Source organism: Syngnathus floridae, chromosome 11 (genome assembly GCF_059516105.1).
Source record: "Syngnathus floridae isolate MCC-2025c chromosome 11, RoL_Sflo_1.0, whole genome shotgun sequence".
In the NCBI taxonomy this organism is placed as follows: domain Eukaryota; kingdom Metazoa; phylum Chordata; class Actinopteri; order Syngnathiformes; family Syngnathidae; genus Syngnathus; species Syngnathus floridae.
The window spans coordinates 14,172,477-14,193,310 of NC_142423.1; the positions used below are offsets into that span (position 1 = coordinate 14,172,477).

A 20,834-nucleotide genomic window follows, 5' to 3' on the forward strand; every position below is an offset into this window, starting at 1 on the left:
GTCATATGTCAGTGATGTCATCCTAAATTTGTTAAAGGTGATGACATAACCTGGGGTCCTGGAAGCACTCGATGAGATGTTTGTTATGTTGCGGGTCTAATTTATAATTGAACTAATGATGATTTTAATATCAATGAATCCCTCAATTATTTTTGTTGATTAGTCTATATAGGTGCACATGCACACACACTTTTTCTAACATAATTTCTTTAGAATTAATAGTGAATTAAAAAAAAAACAGTTGCTGCATGTATTGTGTAGAACACAATTCGTTTTTATTGTCTATAATAATAGCTATGTAACAAAAATTCATTTTCTTTTCATATTTGATTAAACATGCTTTATACAATGTACCTGGTCCAAAAATAGAATCGGAAATAAACGTAAAAGAAAAGCACAGAAGATTGCCAGAGCCTTTTTTGTTTTTACTGTACTAGTAAACTTTGGTATTGAGGAAACAAAGTGGCACTCAGATTGCAATAAAAATGTAATTTTTGTATGTCACATGGTCATGAAGCTCCTTCACGTTAAGTTGTGAAAGGATCCAAACGGAAATCAGGAATGTGTAGATTCAGAATAATAATAAAAAAAGTAAACATAATAATAGCAAAACAAACAAAAATGTGAATCTACATAAGGCCTCGGTAGTTTGACCGCTTACATAAACAAGTGAATGAGTTTGGGGCGGAGGGCCCTCAATGTACCATTGTAAGATTCGAGGGTCTCCGTTTTAAACAACAGTACCATTTTGCGGCAAAACGAGGAATGTGTGCAATGTCGACAACAGAGGAGCAAAAATCCAAGTGCAAAAAGGTGACATCATTTCAGTTCTGCCTGCTGCTTTAGACTAATTACAGATAAAGTGAGAGCACAGTGGAGCCTCCTCAAAGTCAAAGTTAACAGCCATTAACTTCTTTTTATGCTTCACTAGCCTACTCATATGGGTGCCTATAATTTGATGAAAACAAGAAAAAGTATTTTTAGCAAAGTTTTCTGATACCCTTGGCCTATTGAGCAAAATCACCCCTATGACTAGCCGGTTGAGAAATATTCAAAATGATATTGCAAGCATTGCATATTGAAGTTCAGTTGGAGAATTTTATGCGAGACCACAACAAATATGATGCAATTTCCACCAGAATGCCTTTTGAATATTTATGGGAGAGTTTTGAACTTTTGGGGCTCCACTGGATTCCTCCCAAGAAACTTCCTGGGTAAAATGACAAGTACCAAACCAGTTTTAGATCAGAGACAAAGTGTAAAATATAATAGCAGATTACTAGCCTGTACATACAAGTATAAAATAATACATTCTACACTTGTTTTGTTCACAGTGCCAATGTCTTTTCTCTGGGGGAGGACGGTGGGTTCAGTCATAATAAAAGATCACGGTTAAATTAAGTGCCTGTGAGCGGTGAAGGGAAAACGGATCAGTGCGCGTGTTGTCTCCATGGAGGTGACACTAATATTAATAAAAAACATGATTGTCACATCAAATAAAAAAAGGGACCCCCACTCGGTAAACTGCTTGAAGAGGAAGGCTGGCTGACGGCGGTAAGGCTGAGGTTATATTCATATGTACTACGCAGCACATAGTGGCGTCACTGTCCCCTCACAGTCTTCGCTCAATATCTCAACGATGCTCCGTCACGCTCCGCACAAAAATAAAAAACAATGTCCCTCCAAATTTTACATTCACGACGTCCTCAGGAGCGACGGCTGGAGGTCAACTTTTGTTCAGTGAGAGTAGAGCAATGCAAAAACACTCTAAGAGAGAATCTTTGGCAGAGTGTTGAAGGAGGTAGTGGGTGCAGAAAGGCATGTGGACGTGGACACCAGGTTTAGGTGGGTGCTGGATGGTCCTGAGGGTTAGTCCTTTTGGGAGGGAGTCTGTCAGGGGGCGTGCTCGCCGCCACATCGCCCGGCGGTGGAAATGTCCGGCCCGCTTGGGGCTTTTGCCTTTCGCCCCACATCGAGTTGCTGAGGAAATCTACAAAGAAGACGCAAAATCGGTGTTAAAAATGATCTGAATGTCAGATGACAGATCGGGAAAATGTATACAAATACTCAGGTCTCTGGAGTCATGGGAAATTACACACGCAAGATAATCTCATCAACCTGTTTCCCAAAATGTGCCAGTAAGTGAGAAGCTTATTTACAGCCTGGAATTAAAATTGTATTGCACATTGCATCGCCGAGCTAGGAAGAAAAATTTGGAGTTTAGCATGCACTTCTTACCACTTGCATAGTCTCCCATTGAAGTATGTGTGCCTGGCCTCTCCAAGTCATGTTTGCCCAAGAGGCGCTCCAGGGTGACGTCCTCTCGCCGAGCGTGCTCACTAAAGCTTTCCTTGAGGCCCGGTAGATCTTTGTCCAGTGCGTCGTCTTCGCTCAGGTAGGCGTAGGGCCAGTAGTCCCGCGTGCGAGAGTAGATGTTGGCGTTGTCGTAGCAGATAACCAAAGGAGCTGCTGCGCCTTATGATACAAGACACACAGTGTTTACATGCAAGGTTATGCTGCATCAGAGCTACAAAAAAAAAAAAAAAAAACAAGAGAGAACCTGCAAACATATTCTGACAGCTTTGTGCCTTTCATCACAACCTTTTCTGTTGCATACGAGATGCACCCTATTTTGTTTTGGTGTGATGTACAAAGGCATTCTCCGGTTTCATGCCTCAGCTTCCAACTTGCATTATTTAGTCGTGTTTGCTGGACTATAAAAAAGTCGATTTGGTACTTTGCAATTTTATGGACTGATAAGATGCAGAAAGAAGCGCTAGATGGAATGCAAATGACTTCTAAATACAAAGAAAGAGGCAGGCAGACATCCATATGACAAACGGACCTGCGGGGGCTCCAGCTGGTCCGTCACGAGCCTCCCCGGGTTGGAAGCTGCTATGGCCTGTGAACAGAGAGCCCACCCGGCAGTGAAGCCGTCCGTTACTGTCCGTTTCCACCTCGCTGCCTGCGTCTCCGTAGCACACACCTGGGACACACACACAGGACAGTGAGCCTCAAACCTTGAGCTGGCCCATTTTACATTTGACCACCTTTTGTGTCGTATCTGCGTATAGTTTTAAAAGGCAGAGCTTGGCCTGGTGAGTGAGGTGAGCAATTAGAAGTTGAGCGAGTTGGCTTACTGTCGGTGCCCTTGTGCACATGTCCATTGGAGAGAGGAGGCATGAGCTGCTGGTGGCTGCCGGCCTCAGAGTTGCTGTAGCCTTCCGGCGGTTCTGACAAAGTCCCCTGAGAAGAGAGGTAGCTGGGGATGTCCGGAGGTAAATTCATCTCATCTGTTGAAAGAAAACATTTTATGTGAAATGATGCACAAGGTGTCTGGAATAAAAATTAAATAACCATTCGCTAACCTGTGTTGCTGATGCTATAGTCTTCACTCCTCCTGCGCATGTGATAGATGACGATGACCCACACCAGTGAGGTCCCGACCACGCAGCAGACCACCACGATCACCACGATGCCCACGGTGGTCCAGCCGTCCTGGTCGAAGCCGGCACCGGTGTCGCAGTTGGGCGATGGCGAGACGCCCAGGTAGATGTGGCCGCGCTCGGTTCCCAGCGTGTTGGACATGAGGCAGGTGTACTTCCCGGCGTCACTGGGCCCTGCGTCGACTATGATCAGGAGCTGGTTGGCGGCGGCGAAGAAGTGGCGCTCCGTGAGCACCAGGGGACCGTCGTCTTTGGTCCAGTTTAGGCGTGGGGCGGGGCTGCCTCCAGCGATGCATTGAAGCACGGCCGTTTCACCTCTCGCCACTGTTCTGTCCTCCAGGGGCCGCAGAAACGAAGGAGTTTCTGCAATCGGAGAGGATATCATTGCTTAATGCGCTGACTCCCAAGCAACATTGGCAAAACATCCACACCAGAGTAACACTACGCAAAACCTATTCGAGCCGTACAATTCAAGTCGTAATCTACGACTCACCCAGGACGGTGAGTGTGGCGTTGGCAGACAAGCTGCCTGCCGCGTTCTGCGCCGTACAGCTGTACACCCCCATGTCCTCCGTCTTCACGTTGGCGATGAAGAAGATGTCGTCGTCCGGCATGACGTGCATCCTGCGCTCACGGGCGGCGGGGAAATCCGTGCCGCCGTCCTTCTGCCACGCGATTTGTGGCGAAGGGTGGCCCTCGGCGGCACACTCCAGCCTGGCCATGGTCCCGGTGCGGATGGTCAGATCCATGGGGGTCTTGAGGAAGGACGGTAGCTCTGTAGAGAGGACAGACAAACATCAGAATCAAGTTGCATTCCTTCTGCCAAATTTAGGGCTGAAACAAATCATCTATTCACCGTTGACGGTGAGCTTGGCCTTGTTGGAGTAGTTGGCACCAAAGTGGTTGGACACCACACACTGGTAGCGTCCCTCGTCGGTGAAGTTGACGTTGAGGAGGTGCAGCACGGTGGTGTAGATCAGCTCGCCGTCCTGGTACCGGCCGTAGTTTTGGACCTCGGCATCGTAAAGCACCTCACCGTCCTTCCGCCACGCCGTGCTCATTGGCGAGTCGCTGCTGCTCAACGCGACGCAGCTCAGGGTCACGTTGTTGCCACGCAGCGCCACCGACGTCTCGGGGTGAGTGGTGATCCGAGGCTTGGGGAAGTCGTCTGTGGGGTTCAAAGAATCGCATCAATTCATTTGGATTCTTTGGTGTGAATGCACTTTTCCGCAATTCTAGGACAGCTGAAACAATCAAATATTTGATTACAAAATCAACTGACCACAAACAAAGTCTTCGGGGATGACTGAAAGGACATTGCGACCGAGCAAGCCGACCGGGTGGGCGCAAACGGCCGACACGGAATGAAGAAAGCGGTTGCTGGTGAGCCAGGGTCCCAGCCACTGCATGTGACAGTCGCACAGCAAGCTGCTTGTGTTGAGGATGCTTGACGGGAACACAAAACATAAGATAATGAGGAAAAACAAACTCATTAGCTGAGATTTTTTTTCTTCCCATTTTTTTTTTACTTACAACACTTTGAGCTTCGTATGTAGCAGTGCCTCAGGATGTATTGACATGATGTCGTTACTTCCGAGGTCCCTGGAAAAATGAGAAAATAAAAGAGTGTTACATGCAAGTCTGCTATTTTGGGTCAAAAACAACCACAATGTGCTCTGGGATTAAAAAAAAAAAAAAAAAGGGTGTTCCAATAATCGACTCACAGGTGCTCCAACTCATCCAGACCCTCGAAGGCTTTCTTGGTTATTGACTTGATTTTGTTCTGCTGTAATATTCTAGAAGACAGAATGTTTGATGGTGAATTAGTCTGTCACCCGCAGCTTTTGTTGACGCGACATGATGCAAAAAGCAGAAATCGACACCAACACAAACAGAAAAACAAGCATTTCTGCGTCCTCACAATGTGTTCAGCTTTTTCATTCCATCAAACAAGCAGATGGAGTCCTCAATGGCCCAAGAAATTTCATTATTGTGGATGTCTCTGCCAAAACAAAGAGGCGGATTTTAGTTTCGGAACACACACACACACACACACACTATGCATGCACATGTAGTGAGTTGAACCTCATGTGGAAGACCTTAAATCCTTGTTATATCAGGAAGGTGCTATGGCAAGAGCGCATGTATCCTGTTACATTCGACTGGATAGAAGATGGAATAAAAAAATAAATTGCTCTACCTGTACTCACAATCAAAACACAAAGAAAACCAATCAAAACACAACGTCCAAAGAGTGAAATCATAATCTGAAAGATTGTCTTCTCCCCCTACAACCCAATCCATCAAACTTCCACAGTGAGCCATTGTTCTGATGAGTGGGGATGAATTGGCCCCCCGTTTGGCAAAAAAAAGTCAGTTCACGGGCCCACAGCCGTGCATGCCGGATGCCTCGCGGGACCGGGCTCCTTTTGTCCGCCCCTCCTCACGCTTGGCCACCTCTGAAAGAACTCCTGCACTCTCCCGATCCCCCTCTTCACATGAAAGCACCCACGCTGGTGTGTCAAGCTGCCGCAGCTAGCTGACCTCCTTCTCCATCCGCAAATAATGAATTCACAAAATCCCCTCGCACATAGATGTACATTTTACGTCATTAGTTTGGGATGGTGCAGCTTGCACACAAAACAAGGGTCAGGGTTTCTAAATTACAGAACGGATATAGCAACCAAATCTGATATTCTACATGAGCAGAGAGGAGCAGCAGTTACATTACTTCACAAAGTATCACGAGAGCTCACAATATTGCTAACAATCACAATCTTGATCGAAAAGCAAAAACCAAGGTTTTCTAGGAGCCAAATAGTCACTCCTTACCAACAGGATGGAAGACTTGGTGGGCGGACAGTACAATCGACAAGAAACATGGACGGGAAATAATTCTACAAAATGACATGATGGGTGCTCTTGAACTAAGGATGGAGTAACACTGCGTGGCTCAAATGACATATTTGTTTAGTCTCAAGTGATGCAGTGCCGATATGTGGGCAGTATAAATGTGTGTGTGTGGTATCTAAGATCGGAATCCGACCTCTTCAAAATGTATCAATATCTCATCTGCCAGTGCAATTGCAGCATAAAGGCACGGATCAGTTAAACCTTGTCAATGCGAGCTTGATGTCATTGAATTGTACCAATGACTGACAGAAATATACACGTCGGCATATTCCCCAACAGCACATTTAAAAAATTCTACACCAAATGCATAGACAATTAAATATGGTCTAAATGTACAGGTAGGTCCATAATCAAATCAGATAAATAAATCACAATTGGTGGTTAATTGACATGTAAATAGAGAAAAAACCCAACCCCTAAATCAGAACTAGCCACTTGGATCTAGAGCTGCAGTGTAATTCCAGCCTATACAGATGGCAATGAGGAAGTGAAACAAACAAAATCTAATTCATTTTGTGGAAGTACAGCTAAGAAATTGTGAATATTTCTCACTTCACTAAAGACACTACACACTAAGCAGTGAAGCAAACAAACCTGCCATGTTCCTTCAGAATGCACAGAGAGCAAAAATGAGTCAAAATATATTATTTCTAGAAATGATATTTTGTTTTATGGGAGGCGGATGATTCGTTGTCACAAATCCATCAGTGATGGCAGTGTGAAAAGTCCAACATGCGGTTGAGACTACGTATTGACCCAAAAAAGGTCACGCTTATTACTTACAATGTGCGCAGATTGGCCAGACTACTGAAGACCCGCTCTTCCACGTGGCTAATGGAGTTCTCGCCAAGATTCAGGCTCTCCAGAAGACCTAAGCCCACAAAAGCGGTGTCCTCCAATCTGGTCAGGTGATTGAAGGAAAGGTCTCTGTACACAACAAAAAAATACAAATATGTTTAGCGAGGACATCAAGAAAATATGCCGTTAGATATGGGTGTGTAAAGGGTTTTTTAAAAAGTGGTTATTCCAGATGGAAAGAAAACACACTAACAGCTCCTCCAGCTTTTGGCAAAACTCCCAGGCGTCTGGTCGGATGATGCTCACGGCGTTCTGGCTCACACGCAGGATCCGCAGCATCCGCAGGCCGTACAGCCAACCTTTGTTCACCTCTGTTAGGTTGTTGTGCTCGAGCTCTCTGAAACAGAAAATGCTTTTTATCGATTCCCGGACGTATATTAGCCGTGAAGATACGAGAAGTAACCGATTGGTGACTCACAGTTCCTCCATGCTGATGAGTCCAAAAAAGGCTCCGTCCATGAGCTTGGTGATGCCGTTCCGTTGCAACTTGAGTGACTGGAGCGCATCCATCTCTTTGAATGTCAGGCTGTCCACAATTCTGATCCTGTTACGCTTCATTTCCCTGATGAGGAGTGAGAGCGATAAAGGGAATTTACTATTTGACAATTACGAGTGCAGATTCAATGCCTTGGCAAGAAAAACAAGAGAACGCATCCAAAGTGTTGTTTTGTAAAATGAAATGAAGCTATTGCTCCTCAATTTGGCAACTTTGCTCTACTTTAGGATTATTTTATCACTCGTTTAAAATTCCCATTTTCTTTCCTCCCATTGATATTGGAAGTGTTCTAATCATTTGGCACCCGTATCTCAATTAATTTCCCGTGCAAATTCAAGCAAATAAGTGGCATAAATACAAGGTCGGCCAATTTTAGAGCTTGTTTGAGTCTTTGCTGTTTTAACATCCAATGATACTTACAGAAACTGCAGACTGGGAAGTTTGAAGACTTTAGCCGGTAGCACCGTCAATCTGTTCCGGTTGAGTTTCAATACCAGCAAAGAGCTGGAGATGTTGTCGAAGCAACCCGGTTCCAGGATGCTGATCTTGTTATTACTCAAATTCCTGCAAGATTAAAAGACAAATGAAACAAAGCTTTGGAAATGGTTTGCTTGCCCAACCAACAAACCCGGTTAAATTTTAGCTGGAAGAATCGTACAGATATTTTAACTGCATGGAGGGGAAGGTTCCCGCCCTGAGCTCGGAAAGGGAATTGGATGTCAGGTCCAGCGTCTCCAGTGACTCGTACGGCAGCAGCTGATGCATCAAGAGCTCAGAGATGCGGTTGTGCACTCTAAATCATGCAAGACACAAGCAGTACGTGTGAGTCAAGATGGAACACTGACTGATTAGTTATTCATGTAAGCATAATCGGAGTATAAATGACTCAAATAATTGTCCACGGGTGCCTTTTGGCCTCAATATATTGGGAATTTAGTAGGCATGATTACAAAATGGTTTACTGTAAGATAAGAGGTGACTTACAGTGACAGTGATGTGATGTTGGCGGTGGCTTCTCCAAAGAAGGGCAGGGCTGTTAGTTCATTGTGGTTCATTGAGCTGGAATGAAATTTAAAACATAGTGGTTATTTTGCCATGACCTAGTTTACTCTGAATTAAGAACTACAAGTAAAACTTCTGCACCGCTGAGAGTCTGTCAGCTCATAACCATGCAGGTCAAGCTTTCGCCCCGAAGGCGCTGCTTTATTCCTTTGAGACACAGGTTCGAATATCGCTCTGCACAGTATTTTTTGATTTTATTTTTCACTCTTTTCAATTTCATGCAGCCAGTAGGGAGTTGTAAATCTGCAGACAGGAAACAAAGTGACATTGCTCCAATAGGCAATGCTGGATTGAAGAGCCAGTAAATCTGGAAGCCAGTTGAACCGTAACACGGCAGCCTACGCTAAAAGAACTCATTTGAGGTCAACCTACTGCAATCACGGTAAAATACGTAGATTATAGAGCTTCGGACGTTGACGTCACACATTTCACAATGCAGTGTGCCAAATGTAAACAAAGTCGTGTTGGCAGTATAGAAAATAATTGTAATTACATGTAGCATGTACATATCGATTCTATAAGCTATCTATATAAGATTCTAAATCCGAGCGGGCGTGTTCACCGGTCTAGTGGCAATGTTGTGATGCCCCAGGAGCAACTTGAGCACATCCATGCTAACTTGGCTAACTACTTACACTTGATTTATCCCCTCCAGTGGCTCCAAGGGAGCCGTCGAGAGCCGTCTCCTGTTGCAGTCCAAAACTCGGAGCTGGTCCGGTCCCGAGAAGCACGAGCAAGGAGCCGGACACGTCTTCAGACTCCAGGCAATCGCATTAAGAAGCACGAAGACGAAGACCAAGGGAAGGGGCCAGCCTTCCGCCATTTTAAATGTCTTCCCGCAGGAGTAGCTGTGGAGCTATGTGGCTAACTAGCCTTGGATGTTCTCACTTTCACTATTCAGCCGTCGTGCTGTTCCCGCAACTTGCGATCGGTCAAGCAGAAATACAATTCGAAGTAGTGACACTATTCCGGCTCCGTATGGAGCGACTAAGCAGAGTTACGGCCCAGTTTGAGCGCAGCATCTTGGCACAGATTTCGGCTTTGCTTCTTCTTCCCGTGCCTGGAATTCCTTCAGCTCCCACCTAGACAAACGACCCGCATACGCCACTTTTTCCAGCGCCGAGTTTAATGCCCCATGTTTGGGATCGATTAGGTTGAACCGAATTAGGAGTCAGAAAATATTCACCCGAGGATTTTCAAGTCATTTCACCATCTCTGCATGTCTTGCTAGAACAACAAACGCGCCCCGCTGTTGATGACATGCGATATTCTTGGTCCCGCCCCTTTTTAGCAAGATCTGGACCATTCTACTGGCCCTGGCGTACGTTTGTCAAACCAGTACGTGAATGTGATTGGCTCCCACAACAAAACGACAGTGATTTGTAGCCGCACTTTACATACACAAAAATTATATTTAATCGTTCAGAATCAACATGAAATTTTGTTTTTACCACGCAGAGTACCGAGAAAGAATAGGAGTGAAACAGGGGAAAATGGCAGCACCACATTTGTATTTGCAAAGTGACTTGTTTGTGGCTTTTTGGAGGAACCGATCCTTTGTCATCTTTGTAAAACTCACCTATATGCTGTTTTTGCTCATAGGCCAAAGCAATAGAAGAATTACTTTGGCACCATCTTGTGACATTGTGCTGTCACAATAACACACAGAAGTGAAATGACACATTTCATTTACATAAAAGAAGTGCTTTGCTGCCACCCCTAGGCATCCATGGGGAACGTCATGTCATCAACCAGTAATCATTGGTCACTTGGTCTTCTGTTCTTTTTATAGCCGATTAGACAATCACTGTACTACTTGATCAACAACTTTCAGTAATGGGAATGTCTCAAGTTTGGTCACTTGATCTTCTGTACTTTTTATAGCGGATTAGACCATCACAGTACTACCTGATCACCTGTTGAAAATGGGAGCGTCCATGTGTCACACTGGACACAAACACTGCAGTTTGCACAAATAACAGATAAACAATAAATATGCATAACATTGTAGTGCAGTTTTAGAAAACATCATGAATGATGCAAGGCTCAAATTGAATGAGGGCAGAAGAAAAACAGCCGAGGGGGGGGTTGGGGGGTCTGTCACATGATCTAGGGGTTGGAGTCAGGTCCCCTTTTCTGACGAATCACAGGCCAGGACTTAACTTCAGGCTTGTTCCAGCCTTTACTGTATTTAGAAGGCAAGGGGGTGGCTGCCAGCCGGTGCAGTCCGAGGAGAGCTACCTGGATTGCACTGGCAGGAGCCATGATTCGCCCCCGCACACTCCGAGTAGATTATGGTAAAACTGCAAATGCCGTATGTGTGGTTGGGTCTGCGCTTCACCTGGGCCTGAACAGGTAGGCCAGAAAACAATCTCCCTTTGCAGATTTAAATTGAGAAATGTGTGCAATTTAGGTACTAATTTCTATACTCAAAATCACTTTTACTTTCTCATGATATGATAATATTGACATTCATGTATTAAAATTTGGAAATGAACTATTCTACAATGTTTCAGTTTGGAGAGATGCACCTGTAACAATAAACATATTAGTACATCTATGAGCCAAAGCCATTTTATTCTATATGATATGTACATTAGATTGTACAAGGCCGTACCTATTGTTGTCTGTAGTATCACAAGTTGCCGAAAACCTTCTCTAAAATGCCATTTTAGAGGCATGTCTTTCTTGTTTTTGATTTCGATGTGAACTGGGCCATACAAGTCAACACGCAGATGCTGTTGCCAGCCACACAGTAAAACAGGCCATCTATTGTTGCAGTGCAAACACCAGAGACTTTGTTGTGGCATCCAATTGCATCTGCCGTGCCAAACGACAGCCAACGCAGCACATCCAAGCCGAAACCGGATAACCCAGCAAATACAAAATTGTTCGCTCAAGTGCAGGGCCGGCCGCTGAAAAATCCCCCCCCCATTTGTGTCACTTGCTACTGCCACCAGGCATATGCACCGCAAGAATGTTAACAGCAAGCGAGGGCATGTTTAGTTGAGAGAATGTCTTCAAAGGGGGTAATTTTCCTCCGCAAAACGGCTGTTTCAGGAAAAGAGAGAGGCGATAGTGTTGGGATGATTGCGTCTATTGTGTAAATAAGAGGACGCCGAGGCCCTGCAGGTATCTCGAAACAGGTTTCACAACAGTGACTCTCATTAAAAATCGTTGTTTGCTTTTGGGGGTCTTGTGATCTCTTTGCAATATGGTGTATTCGGTACTAACTAAACCAACTGTCATCCACAAAATTGCTTGCACACTGGAATGAGAGGCAGTCATGTAAAAAAATTCTTTAAATACTTTTCAGAAAAATTGATAGCTTTTGAGGCGGCTTCAAAAAGAATATATTGATTGACAAAATTCATTGTACTTTTTAAAATGAACCTTCATGGAAATACATTGCAATATGCGACCTTAAAACAGTAGCAGAGCAGTCTTGTAAGAAGTCGAGTGTTTATTTCCAAAACTTAACACGCAAACAATCAGTTGAATACTCAAATGTTGGAGAACAAAAGGCGCCGACAAACACGTAGGAAATAATTAACCGACAACTATGGCGCAAGGCGGAAGTAATAAAAGCACCTGCACAACTAAAGGGTATAACGGCAAAACGATTGCGGGAATGGGAGGAGGGAGCAGAACAATGAGTGCAAAAATAAAGGCCCAACAAGGTGCGACTCATAACCAAATGCTCAAAATAACAAAAGGAACTATTAAGCATCTTCTTGAGGTCACCTTGGTCAGTTTTGGGCCTTTTTTTTTTAAATATAATTTTGCCAACTTATTTGTTGTGTGGCTGAAGTTAATTAGAAACTATACTTTTTTCCACATACCTATGATTAAGATATTTTAAATTGTTTTCGAAATATATTTTTCCCAAATTTACATTGTTTTAGCAATATAAGTGTGATATTTTCCATTATTTGACTTTGTTTTTAAATGTACTGTAAATACTTTTAAATGTTGTACTTTTAAGTAGTATATGAAGCACGCTGAGTTAGTTTGAGTATGAAATGAGCCAGATAGTAAATCAAGCTGCCTTTTCTTTTCTTTCCTTGCATTGCATATGTGGTCCACAGGAGCGCACCTCCCAACTCCACATTCTTCTCAGTCAAATGTACCCCCAACGTTCAGTACAGCATTGTCCCGCCAACCCAGGTGACCTCTCACCTCTCCCCCATCGCCCTCGATGGAAAATCAGTGCTGCTCATCTCCATGACGAGTGCCAGCCAACATGAGAACGACAGCAAGGTAATTGTTGACAGGAAGGAGCATGCGTGACGTTAATGCTACTTTGTGTAAGCCTGCCTTGTTTTTTTTATTTTACAAGCTTACTGTTCGATACTACGGTGAAAATCAAGAAGTTTTGAGCAATGCCATCCTGCACCTGACAGCACTTGGTATGCCTCAACAACACATATTTGCTAACATATTTCAGTTTCGCATTTCAATCACATGAAACGTGTTTGTCATGCAGAGATCTCTCTTGATGTGGATGCTGACCGAGATGGCGTTGTGGAGAAAGACAACCCCAATAAAGTGAGCAGAAAAGACAAATATTGCAGAGGGATGGAATTTCTGACTCTTCAAGTCACCAAAAACATTTTGAAAGATATAATAGAGGCAAAAAATACGATTTAAGATACTAGTCCTCCTATTTTGTTGTTAGGGATCTTGGAAGTGGGGTCCCAATGGGCACGGAGCCGTCCTATTGGTCAACTGTGACTCGGAGCGCCGCTATGCGAAGCAACTTGACACGGAGGTCGACTACATCTCCAAGTTATCTGGTATGGAAGATGCACCACCGCTCTTGCTCTTTATTCAAATTAATTTAAGGGTATATTTCACAACCACTGTACAAACCTACAAAAAAAGAGCCATCACTGTGACAAGCAAGTGAGAAAACGGAATGCTTCCACTGGGGGCTACTTAATGGTGTGACCTTTCTATTCCCACATGCAGATTTGCGGGACATGTCCGAGATGGTGCTGCGGACGCGCGGCCCAGCCAAGCTCCCGCACGGCTACAAACTCACCATGCACATCTCTCAGGGCGATGCAGAAAGCGTCAGGGTCTACACGCCCAGGTCTCAGTCGATCGGCAGCATCCTGTGTAAGAAAAAGAAAAAAATAAATAAATTCAACTGAAGTGTTGTAAATCATGTGAGCTATTTGAACCGTCAAGCGTGTTTCTTAATTTCAGCTGGCGTTTCTGGCGGCTTTACGAGAGTGCTGTCAAGTGAGGTGTTGTCCGGGCAAGTGCCGTACCTCGGGGGTGTAGCAGAGACTAACTTTTACGTGGAGGGTCTCAGGTTTCCAGATAAGGACTTTGACGGGCTCATCACTATCAATCTTAGCCTGCTGGAGCCCATTTGCAAAGTAAGAGCTCCTCACAATATAAAATAAGATCCAGAATCACGTTATTGGAAGGCAACTTCTCACGTGTGTCCACAGGGTCTTCCCGAGACCCCCATTTTCACCGACAGTGTCGTGTTCAGAGTGGCCCCGTGGATCATGACGCCAAACACCCTGAGGCCCGTTGAGGTTTTTGTATGCAGGTACAAAAAAAAACAAAAAATGCCATACAAATAGTTTCTTCTCATGTTTTGCAAAAGATAGTCTCTAATTTTCCTGTTGCTCAGCACGTCAGACAACTACGGCTTCTTGAAAGGAATGAAGAGTCTGGTGGCGAGGAGCGGCTATAAACTCAAAATCTGTCACGAGTATATGAACAGAGGTGACCGCTGGATGCAAGTAAGATAACAAAAGCTACATTTTTTTTTTTCAGCGTCCCACACAAGCTGCAATATAAACCTAGCAAATATGTATTTCTTACTTTATACGTCATGAATGATGGGCATTTTCCCCCAGGATGAGCTGGAGTTTGGTTACATCGAAGCGCCGCATCACCGCTTTCCCGTGGTCTTGGATTCCCCCAGAGATGGGAACCTTACAGACTTTCCGTACAATGAGCTACTGGTGAGCGATGCTTCCTCGGCTGCCAAACAAGAAAGTGAAAAGAAATGTCTTCTGAACACATGACAATGTCACCAAATCCTCTTCCGTAGTTCTCAGTCTCAACATAACCTCAGCGATTTAATTTCAACACATACCATGTTTGAAATCGTCTCTTCAGGGTCCTGATTTTGGCTACGTGACGAGAGTGGCCCTCAGGAAAGACGTGAGCAGTTTGGACTCCTTCGGCAACCTGGAGGTCAGTCCTCCCGTCACGGTCAACGGCAAAGAGTATCCGTTGGGAAGAATCATCATCGGCGTCGCGTTTCCCACGTAAGCTTCACTTTTATTTTGGGTGGAAAGGTGAAAGAGGAATTCTGCAAATATTTCTCATTTAAGAACCACCAATGGACGGAACATGACCAAAGTGGTGCAAGACTTCCTCTGGGCACAGAAGGTCCAGCAACCCATCGCCTTGTTTTCTGACTGGCTGTTTGTGGGCCACGTGGACGAATTCATGACCTTTGTTCCCGCGCCAGACAGGAAGGTAAAACCAGGAAGGCTGGATTTACCACATGGTTGAAGCAACACAATTCCGATTTGTAAAAAAAAAAATCATGGAATTAAATAATGTATAGGTGACTTTGCTGCTTTTCTCTTTTGTCCTCTAGTCTGACATGATGCCAGTGCAAATACTCAGGCAGTGTTCTCTTTTTGTCCTGTCATCATTGGCAGGGCTTTCGGTTGCTGCTGGCCAGTCCGGACGCGGGCTTCAAACTATTCAGAGGCCTACAGAAGAGCGGTCATGGACAGGCCATATTCTTTGAGGGTATGTATGTCCGTCCTTTCCTGCAATTCTTTCCTCCCTCAATGTCCAAACCAATCCACTTGCTCAAAGGGCAGCGTGACCAAGTGCAAATCACAGTGGACGAATTACTCCAAGACGAAGCTTTCCAAGCTGAGAACAACTATGTTCAGGTGAGTCCGAGATTATTATTATGATTACAGCTTTTGAGCTTTACAAAAACATAGAACATCAAAAAACAATACGACCAAAAAATTCATCTGAGCCTTTTTGTTCAGAGCTGCATCGACTGGAACCGAGACGTGCTAAAGCGAGAGCTTGGCCTGGAAGACGGCGATATCATCGACTTACCTATCCTTTTCAAGTTATTTGAGGACTTTGACCAGGAATTCCGAGCAGTCGCCTTCTACCCCGACATGGTAAGCTTGAGGAGCAGATGCACTCTTTTCCAACGCAGACCTCAAGCAGTTCTTTATGGTATTTTCTCAACTGTAAATAAAGAAGACATGTTTTTAGTGTTTAGTAGTAAGTTTAAAGCTGGAGTATGCAACATTCACCCAAGAATCCCAGCATTTATGTGTGCAGTATGTTTTGTCCAAATACCAATGGCATAATTGTATTATATTTTCTTAATATTTATATTTCATATTTGTATACTAATATATAATTTTTATATTTTTGTAATATTTTCTATATTATAATAATTATATTTTATATTATGTAGGTAAATATGATCGTGCTGGGTCAAAGTCTAGGCATTCCCAAGCCCTTCGGCCCCAAGGTGAACGGGCACTGTGCCCTGGAGGCGGAGATGTGCTCCTTGATGGAAGGCCTGGGACTCACCTGCACCTTCATCGACGATTTTGCCTCCTACCACCAGCTCATGGGTGAGGTCCACTGCGGCTCCAACGTGCGCAGAGAAGGGTTTGACTTCAAGTGGTGGGACCTGGACTTGTAAATTGAGGAAGCATCACTGCGATGGTCTTCATGAAACATCTTTGTTGTCTTTATTTACAATGAGGATGCAAAGCAATCAGTATGTACAAGCGTGTCTTTTCAACAAGCAGACAAGAAGAGAAATACAATCATTTCATCACTTTTTGGATCGACCACAAAAGCACAGGCCAAATGGATGGATGTGCTATTTTGTTGAACCACATGGAGGCGCCAGCCATCTGCGCTTCAATTGAGCAGGTTCAGTCCAAGTCAAACAAAAAAAAAAAATGTTTGAGCTCAGTCATTTGAGGGTGTTTCCCTCCCTGCATTTTCCCTATCCGTTTTACACAAAAATACCTGCAAAATAAAAGGAAGCATGTTGTGCCTTGTGTATTACATTCAGGAACCTCTGGATAGACGACCGCTCACGAGACACAATCATTTGGAAAGGCAACCTCAAGATGAGTCACAGTGTAGTTCCAAAAAAAAAAAAAAAAATCCACTGGACAAACACAAACTAAGAATTCTATTGTAAAGCCATTCGAGCATTTATTTGTGATCCTTCCCACGCAATCAGTTGTTCATGTCTTACTTTAGTACCTTCTGCTACTGTATGACATTTCTGCACACGTTTTTGTACAACAACAACATTACGAGAAAATCAAAACTGTGCACTAGTTGACAACTGTGACTAGTACTGCTGGTGACATTAAAACCTTTTACTAGCTAACAACTAACAAGCTTAATACATACAACATTAAGGAAGTAAAAACATATATCACGAAGAAAAAGGTAAGGGGAATGTTTTCCCCACTTACTATTGTTATTATGTCATGTTTAGTGATAAACACCTCAATAACAATGAAATAAAATCTTTGTATTCATGAATGACTAAGATTTAATGAATAATTACTGAGAGGCTGCCATGAGGACTTGGATGATTCTTAGGTAAAAAAAAAAAAAAAACCACAATGTGTCTAAACAATTACTCAATTATTGAGATAGTTGTCTACCAATGAAACATAACTACGAGGAAATGTTCTCTTGGAACGTCGCGACAAAAAATAATTTTTGGGAGTGCACGGAAATGCCATACAGGAAAAAAAAGTCATGAGTTATTCTACTAGTGTGCTAACTTGTATTAGTAATGAGGACAAGGAGCGTACAGGTACATTGATAAGTCAGCGCAGTAGTTGGATAATGAATAAACGCTCAAATGGCTCAGTGTAAGCATAAGTCACATATCTGACATTTCAGTAAAAAAAAAAAAGTGTGGATTCATATTGTACACTGCACGTGGAGATGAAGAAAACGGGAATCACAGGTACAACCAACGTGGCACCAGAGGAGTTTCTTTTTTTTTCTCGTTTTGTTTTTTTGTCAAGCAGGTTGACACCATGCACAGTAGCACTCGCACAAACAAACGGTTGAAAATGCTTTGTTGCTGGTTGAGGCACCAAAGTAAATATGACTTCTTTTTTTTTAACTGCCATTCTACCATCAGTGGACGCTGAGATCACGATATCCCGTTTTATGGACACGTTAAGTTTGATTAAATGCTTCTGTTGTCAAATGCTGTTCGTTCCTCAAATGAACGTAAACCGATGGCATCACGTGGATGCTCAACAGGTTACAGACCAAACACTCGGCTCAAAAACGCTCAGTTTACCTCACTCCAAATCTTCAAAACTGGGATGAAGTTGCGGACTGACACGGAGATGACGATCCTGCATGGCCTTCAAAGGATTTTTTTGGACCTCTGAGCTTGCATTGACTTCTTGTCAGGATGGCTAATGAGTCCAAAAGGAACACTTCCAGGAAAGAGCTATGGCCCGCGTCTTGAAGTCGAGCTTGGTCAGAACCAGGGAGAACCAGCGAACCATTTCTGAGTTGTAGTGCCTCTCCAAGAAATGCTGCAAAACAAATAGACAAAAGCAGAAGAGTCACAAATGCTTCGTGGTGTTTTTTTTTGTAGACAAGTTGAAAGCAGCTTCTAACCTGACAAGGGACGTGGATGCGGCGAGTCAGTGGCGTGTGGCTAACAGTTCTGTGGGAAAACACAACAGTTCAGCTTGGAGTCATATTTAATTATATATATTTATAAATGGGATGGATGGATGGATGGACTAGTCGTTTCCATACCGAGGACTTGTGCTCCAGCGGCGGGCGCTCTGGCCTGGAACGGCCATCTGTCGCTTTCGACTCGGGTCCCTTAGGTCCGTCGCTTTGATGATGGAGTCGAGACGGAGGAGGATGTGTGGCTATTCAAAAATAAAACATAAGAAATCACCAAAAGATTCCTGTTCTCAACTCCGGTTTCATTACCTCTTAGTCATTATGTCACTAATATGAGTTGATCTTTACAGATGATAAAGAATATATGACTTTGAATGCGGTTATGAAAATCTATATGGTATGTGCAATGGTTGCAATAGTCGGACACAGTAATGATGTATGCATTGTGTACGTATGCGCGATACTATATAACACATATACACACCTGTGAAACCTGCGTGGCTCATACTGAGCGAGCTGTCGTCCAGAGAGTCTCTCTTGTGTGGCGTAGTGGCCGACACACTTTCCTGCAAGGAAGTTAGAAATGTACATTATTTTAAATGATAAACTAAAAAACTATTTTAACATGTTTTTTTTTTTTTTTAATATGAATAACCTGTGTCCAGCCCCGATTTACACTATGCAGGTGTACCTAATGTTGCATCCAGCTGGCGTACACGGCACTCACCAATCCCGTGTCATACTCGTCGTCAGCCTCGTGTTCCTCTACGACACTAGCAAAGCTGCTTGCGTTGGAAGAGGAGCGGGAAAGGTCCTGAGCCTCTGGGATGGACGGCGCCCTGCAACACATGACCAAACTACACACCCTGCGTCACACGGGCCACTCAATTGCCATTTGGGGTGTTATTGATTGTTTTTAATCAAAATGTTATGAAAGAAAGAGAGGAATTAAAGTGAAGAGCTACCTGTTTTTGGCAGGGGTAAACTCAGGAGAGCTGTGATTGGACGAATTGTCCGATCTATTTTCCTGTGAGATGTGGCCGCTGTCGGACGTTCTTTGAGTGCACGGCGACACGTCCCGGCTGCGTCGCAAAAACACTAAATGTTACACCTCTGCCAATTTGTTACAAGTACTGAACCACAAAATGCTGTTATTATGTGACAAATGAATAAAACGTGCAAGAAAAAAAACTAACCAATTCTGCCTTAGACATGCCCCAAGACTTAGCATCAATAGTCATAGTGTAACAACCATAAGGTGACAGATATTTGAACACAAAAAGTGAAGCAACACAGGCAGACAGATAACACGGAAATATCAACTATTATTGCAGATACCTTCTTTCTTGGACCTCCTGGATGTTCTCAATGCCAATGGCGCTGCTCCGGCGGGAGCTGAAAGGTCCAGACTTTTTCCTGGTGGGGCTTTTTCCGGGAATAATCAGGGACTGCCACACATAGAGGACAGTCAGATGCACTCAATCGCAACGTGAACATCACATGCTAGGCTAGTCAATGCTATTTTCACAGAAAAAGTTCATCTTTATCAGTCTAAATGGGCTTACAAAATGACCTACTGCGGAATGCAAAAAAGCAAAGTTGAGAGTAGCCATCAAAGCATCACATTACACGGGAGGTACATTAGCTGCAGCATCTGAGCACACACAAATGAAACAAAAACACATTAAACAAGAAGGGAGAAAGAAACATGAACCTCTTCTATTGTTCCTATCCCTATGGCGCTGCCTCGCCGGCCGTATTTACCGGGACTTTTCCCCGGGACGAGCAACGACTGATGCACACAAAGGCAGGACGGGACGGGAGAGAAGAAAACATGGCAGGTTGAAAAGCAAAATTAACAACACATTGTAAGATCTCACACAACACACAAAAACACACAGCCAGACACACATCATAAAACAACTGAAATATTATCATTTTTTTAAACCAATTCAAGAGGTGCTCAGGCATTGTTTAGCAATTTTTACACTCAAGTAAGAATGATAAAAAATGAATTACATTCACATTAAGCCTTGGTTGTCAGGCATTATTCCCCATATGGGTCAGAGGTTAACTTGTATTTAGAGATAGTAAATGCTAACGGTAAGATCAAACAACAGCTTTATCATCCAAGAACCTCTAGAGACTGAGCAACCCTTGGGCAGGCATGACCCATGTGACTCCAGATAGCTTCGTTCTTCAGCCACACATGGTGAAATCACTCATGCACTACATGGTGAGGTGACATGCACAGTACTATGGACATAGACGTGTCACAAACAGCGGTGAACACAGGAGCAGGGGGAAGGGGGGGCAAGGGAGTCTGGGTAGTCAAAAAG

General features: G+C 43.8%; 3 protein-coding genes across 12 annotated transcripts in view; 1 reads left to right on the plus strand and 2 right to left on the minus strand.

Annotated features, from left to right (window-relative positions):
• Positions 1-253: 253 nt before the first annotated feature.
• lrig2 (leucine-rich repeats and immunoglobulin-like domains 2) lies at positions 254-10,045 on the minus strand. Its single transcript, XM_088390258.1, has 18 exons — positions 9,411-10,045; positions 8,698-8,772; positions 8,372-8,506; positions 8,134-8,277; positions 7,636-7,779; positions 7,411-7,554; positions 7,143-7,286; positions 5,368-5,448; positions 5,171-5,242; positions 4,980-5,048; positions 4,729-4,892; positions 4,303-4,614; positions 3,940-4,221; positions 3,369-3,809; positions 3,141-3,293; positions 2,846-2,986; positions 2,239-2,475; positions 254-1,990 (listed from the first exon to the last, which is right to left on the minus strand). Exons 1-18 carry the CDS (start codon positions 9,596-9,598, stop codon positions 1,842-1,844), a joined length of 3,075 nt encoding a protein of 1,024 aa, XP_088246384.1. The 5' UTR covers positions 9,599-10,045; the 3' UTR covers positions 254-1,841.
• Positions 10,046-10,953: 908 nt separating this feature from the next.
• On the plus strand, positions 10,954-16,861 carry padi2 (peptidyl arginine deiminase, type II). Its single transcript, XM_088389925.1, has 16 exons — positions 10,954-11,130; positions 12,864-13,035; positions 13,115-13,184; positions 13,262-13,323; positions 13,454-13,571; positions 13,747-13,896; positions 13,987-14,162; positions 14,238-14,341; positions 14,426-14,537; positions 14,655-14,762; positions 14,920-15,071; positions 15,138-15,285; positions 15,474-15,567; positions 15,637-15,716; positions 15,822-15,962; positions 16,268-16,861. The coding sequence occupies exons 1-16, from the start codon at positions 11,039-11,041 to the stop codon at positions 16,499-16,501; spliced, it is 2,013 nt and encodes a 670-aa protein (XP_088246051.1). The 5' UTR covers positions 10,954-11,038; the 3' UTR covers positions 16,502-16,861.
• rap1gapb (RAP1 GTPase activating protein b) overlaps positions 16,528-20,834 on the minus strand; it is a 54,886-nt gene continuing 50,579 nt past the window's right edge. For 7 of the 10 annotated variants that reach the window (XM_088389924.1, XM_088389921.1, XM_088389918.1 and 4 more), the window contains 8 exons: positions 20,210-20,287; positions 19,834-19,943; positions 19,461-19,577; positions 19,223-19,352; positions 18,980-19,061; positions 18,622-18,740; positions 18,478-18,526; positions 16,528-18,392 (listed from right to left, as the gene is read on the minus strand). In XM_088389924.1, the coding sequence (XP_088246050.1) occupies positions 18,518-18,526; positions 18,622-18,740; positions 18,980-19,061; positions 19,223-19,352; positions 19,461-19,577; positions 19,834-19,943; positions 20,210-20,287 (645 nt within the window). In that variant the 3' untranslated portion in view covers positions 16,528-18,392; positions 18,478-18,517. The remainder of the gene's footprint in view (positions 18,393-18,477; positions 18,527-18,621; positions 18,741-18,979; positions 19,062-19,222; positions 19,353-19,460; positions 19,578-19,833; positions 19,944-20,209; positions 20,288-20,834) is intronic. The other 3 variants (XM_088389922.1, XM_088389920.1, XM_088389916.1) reach the window with 1 other exon arrangement.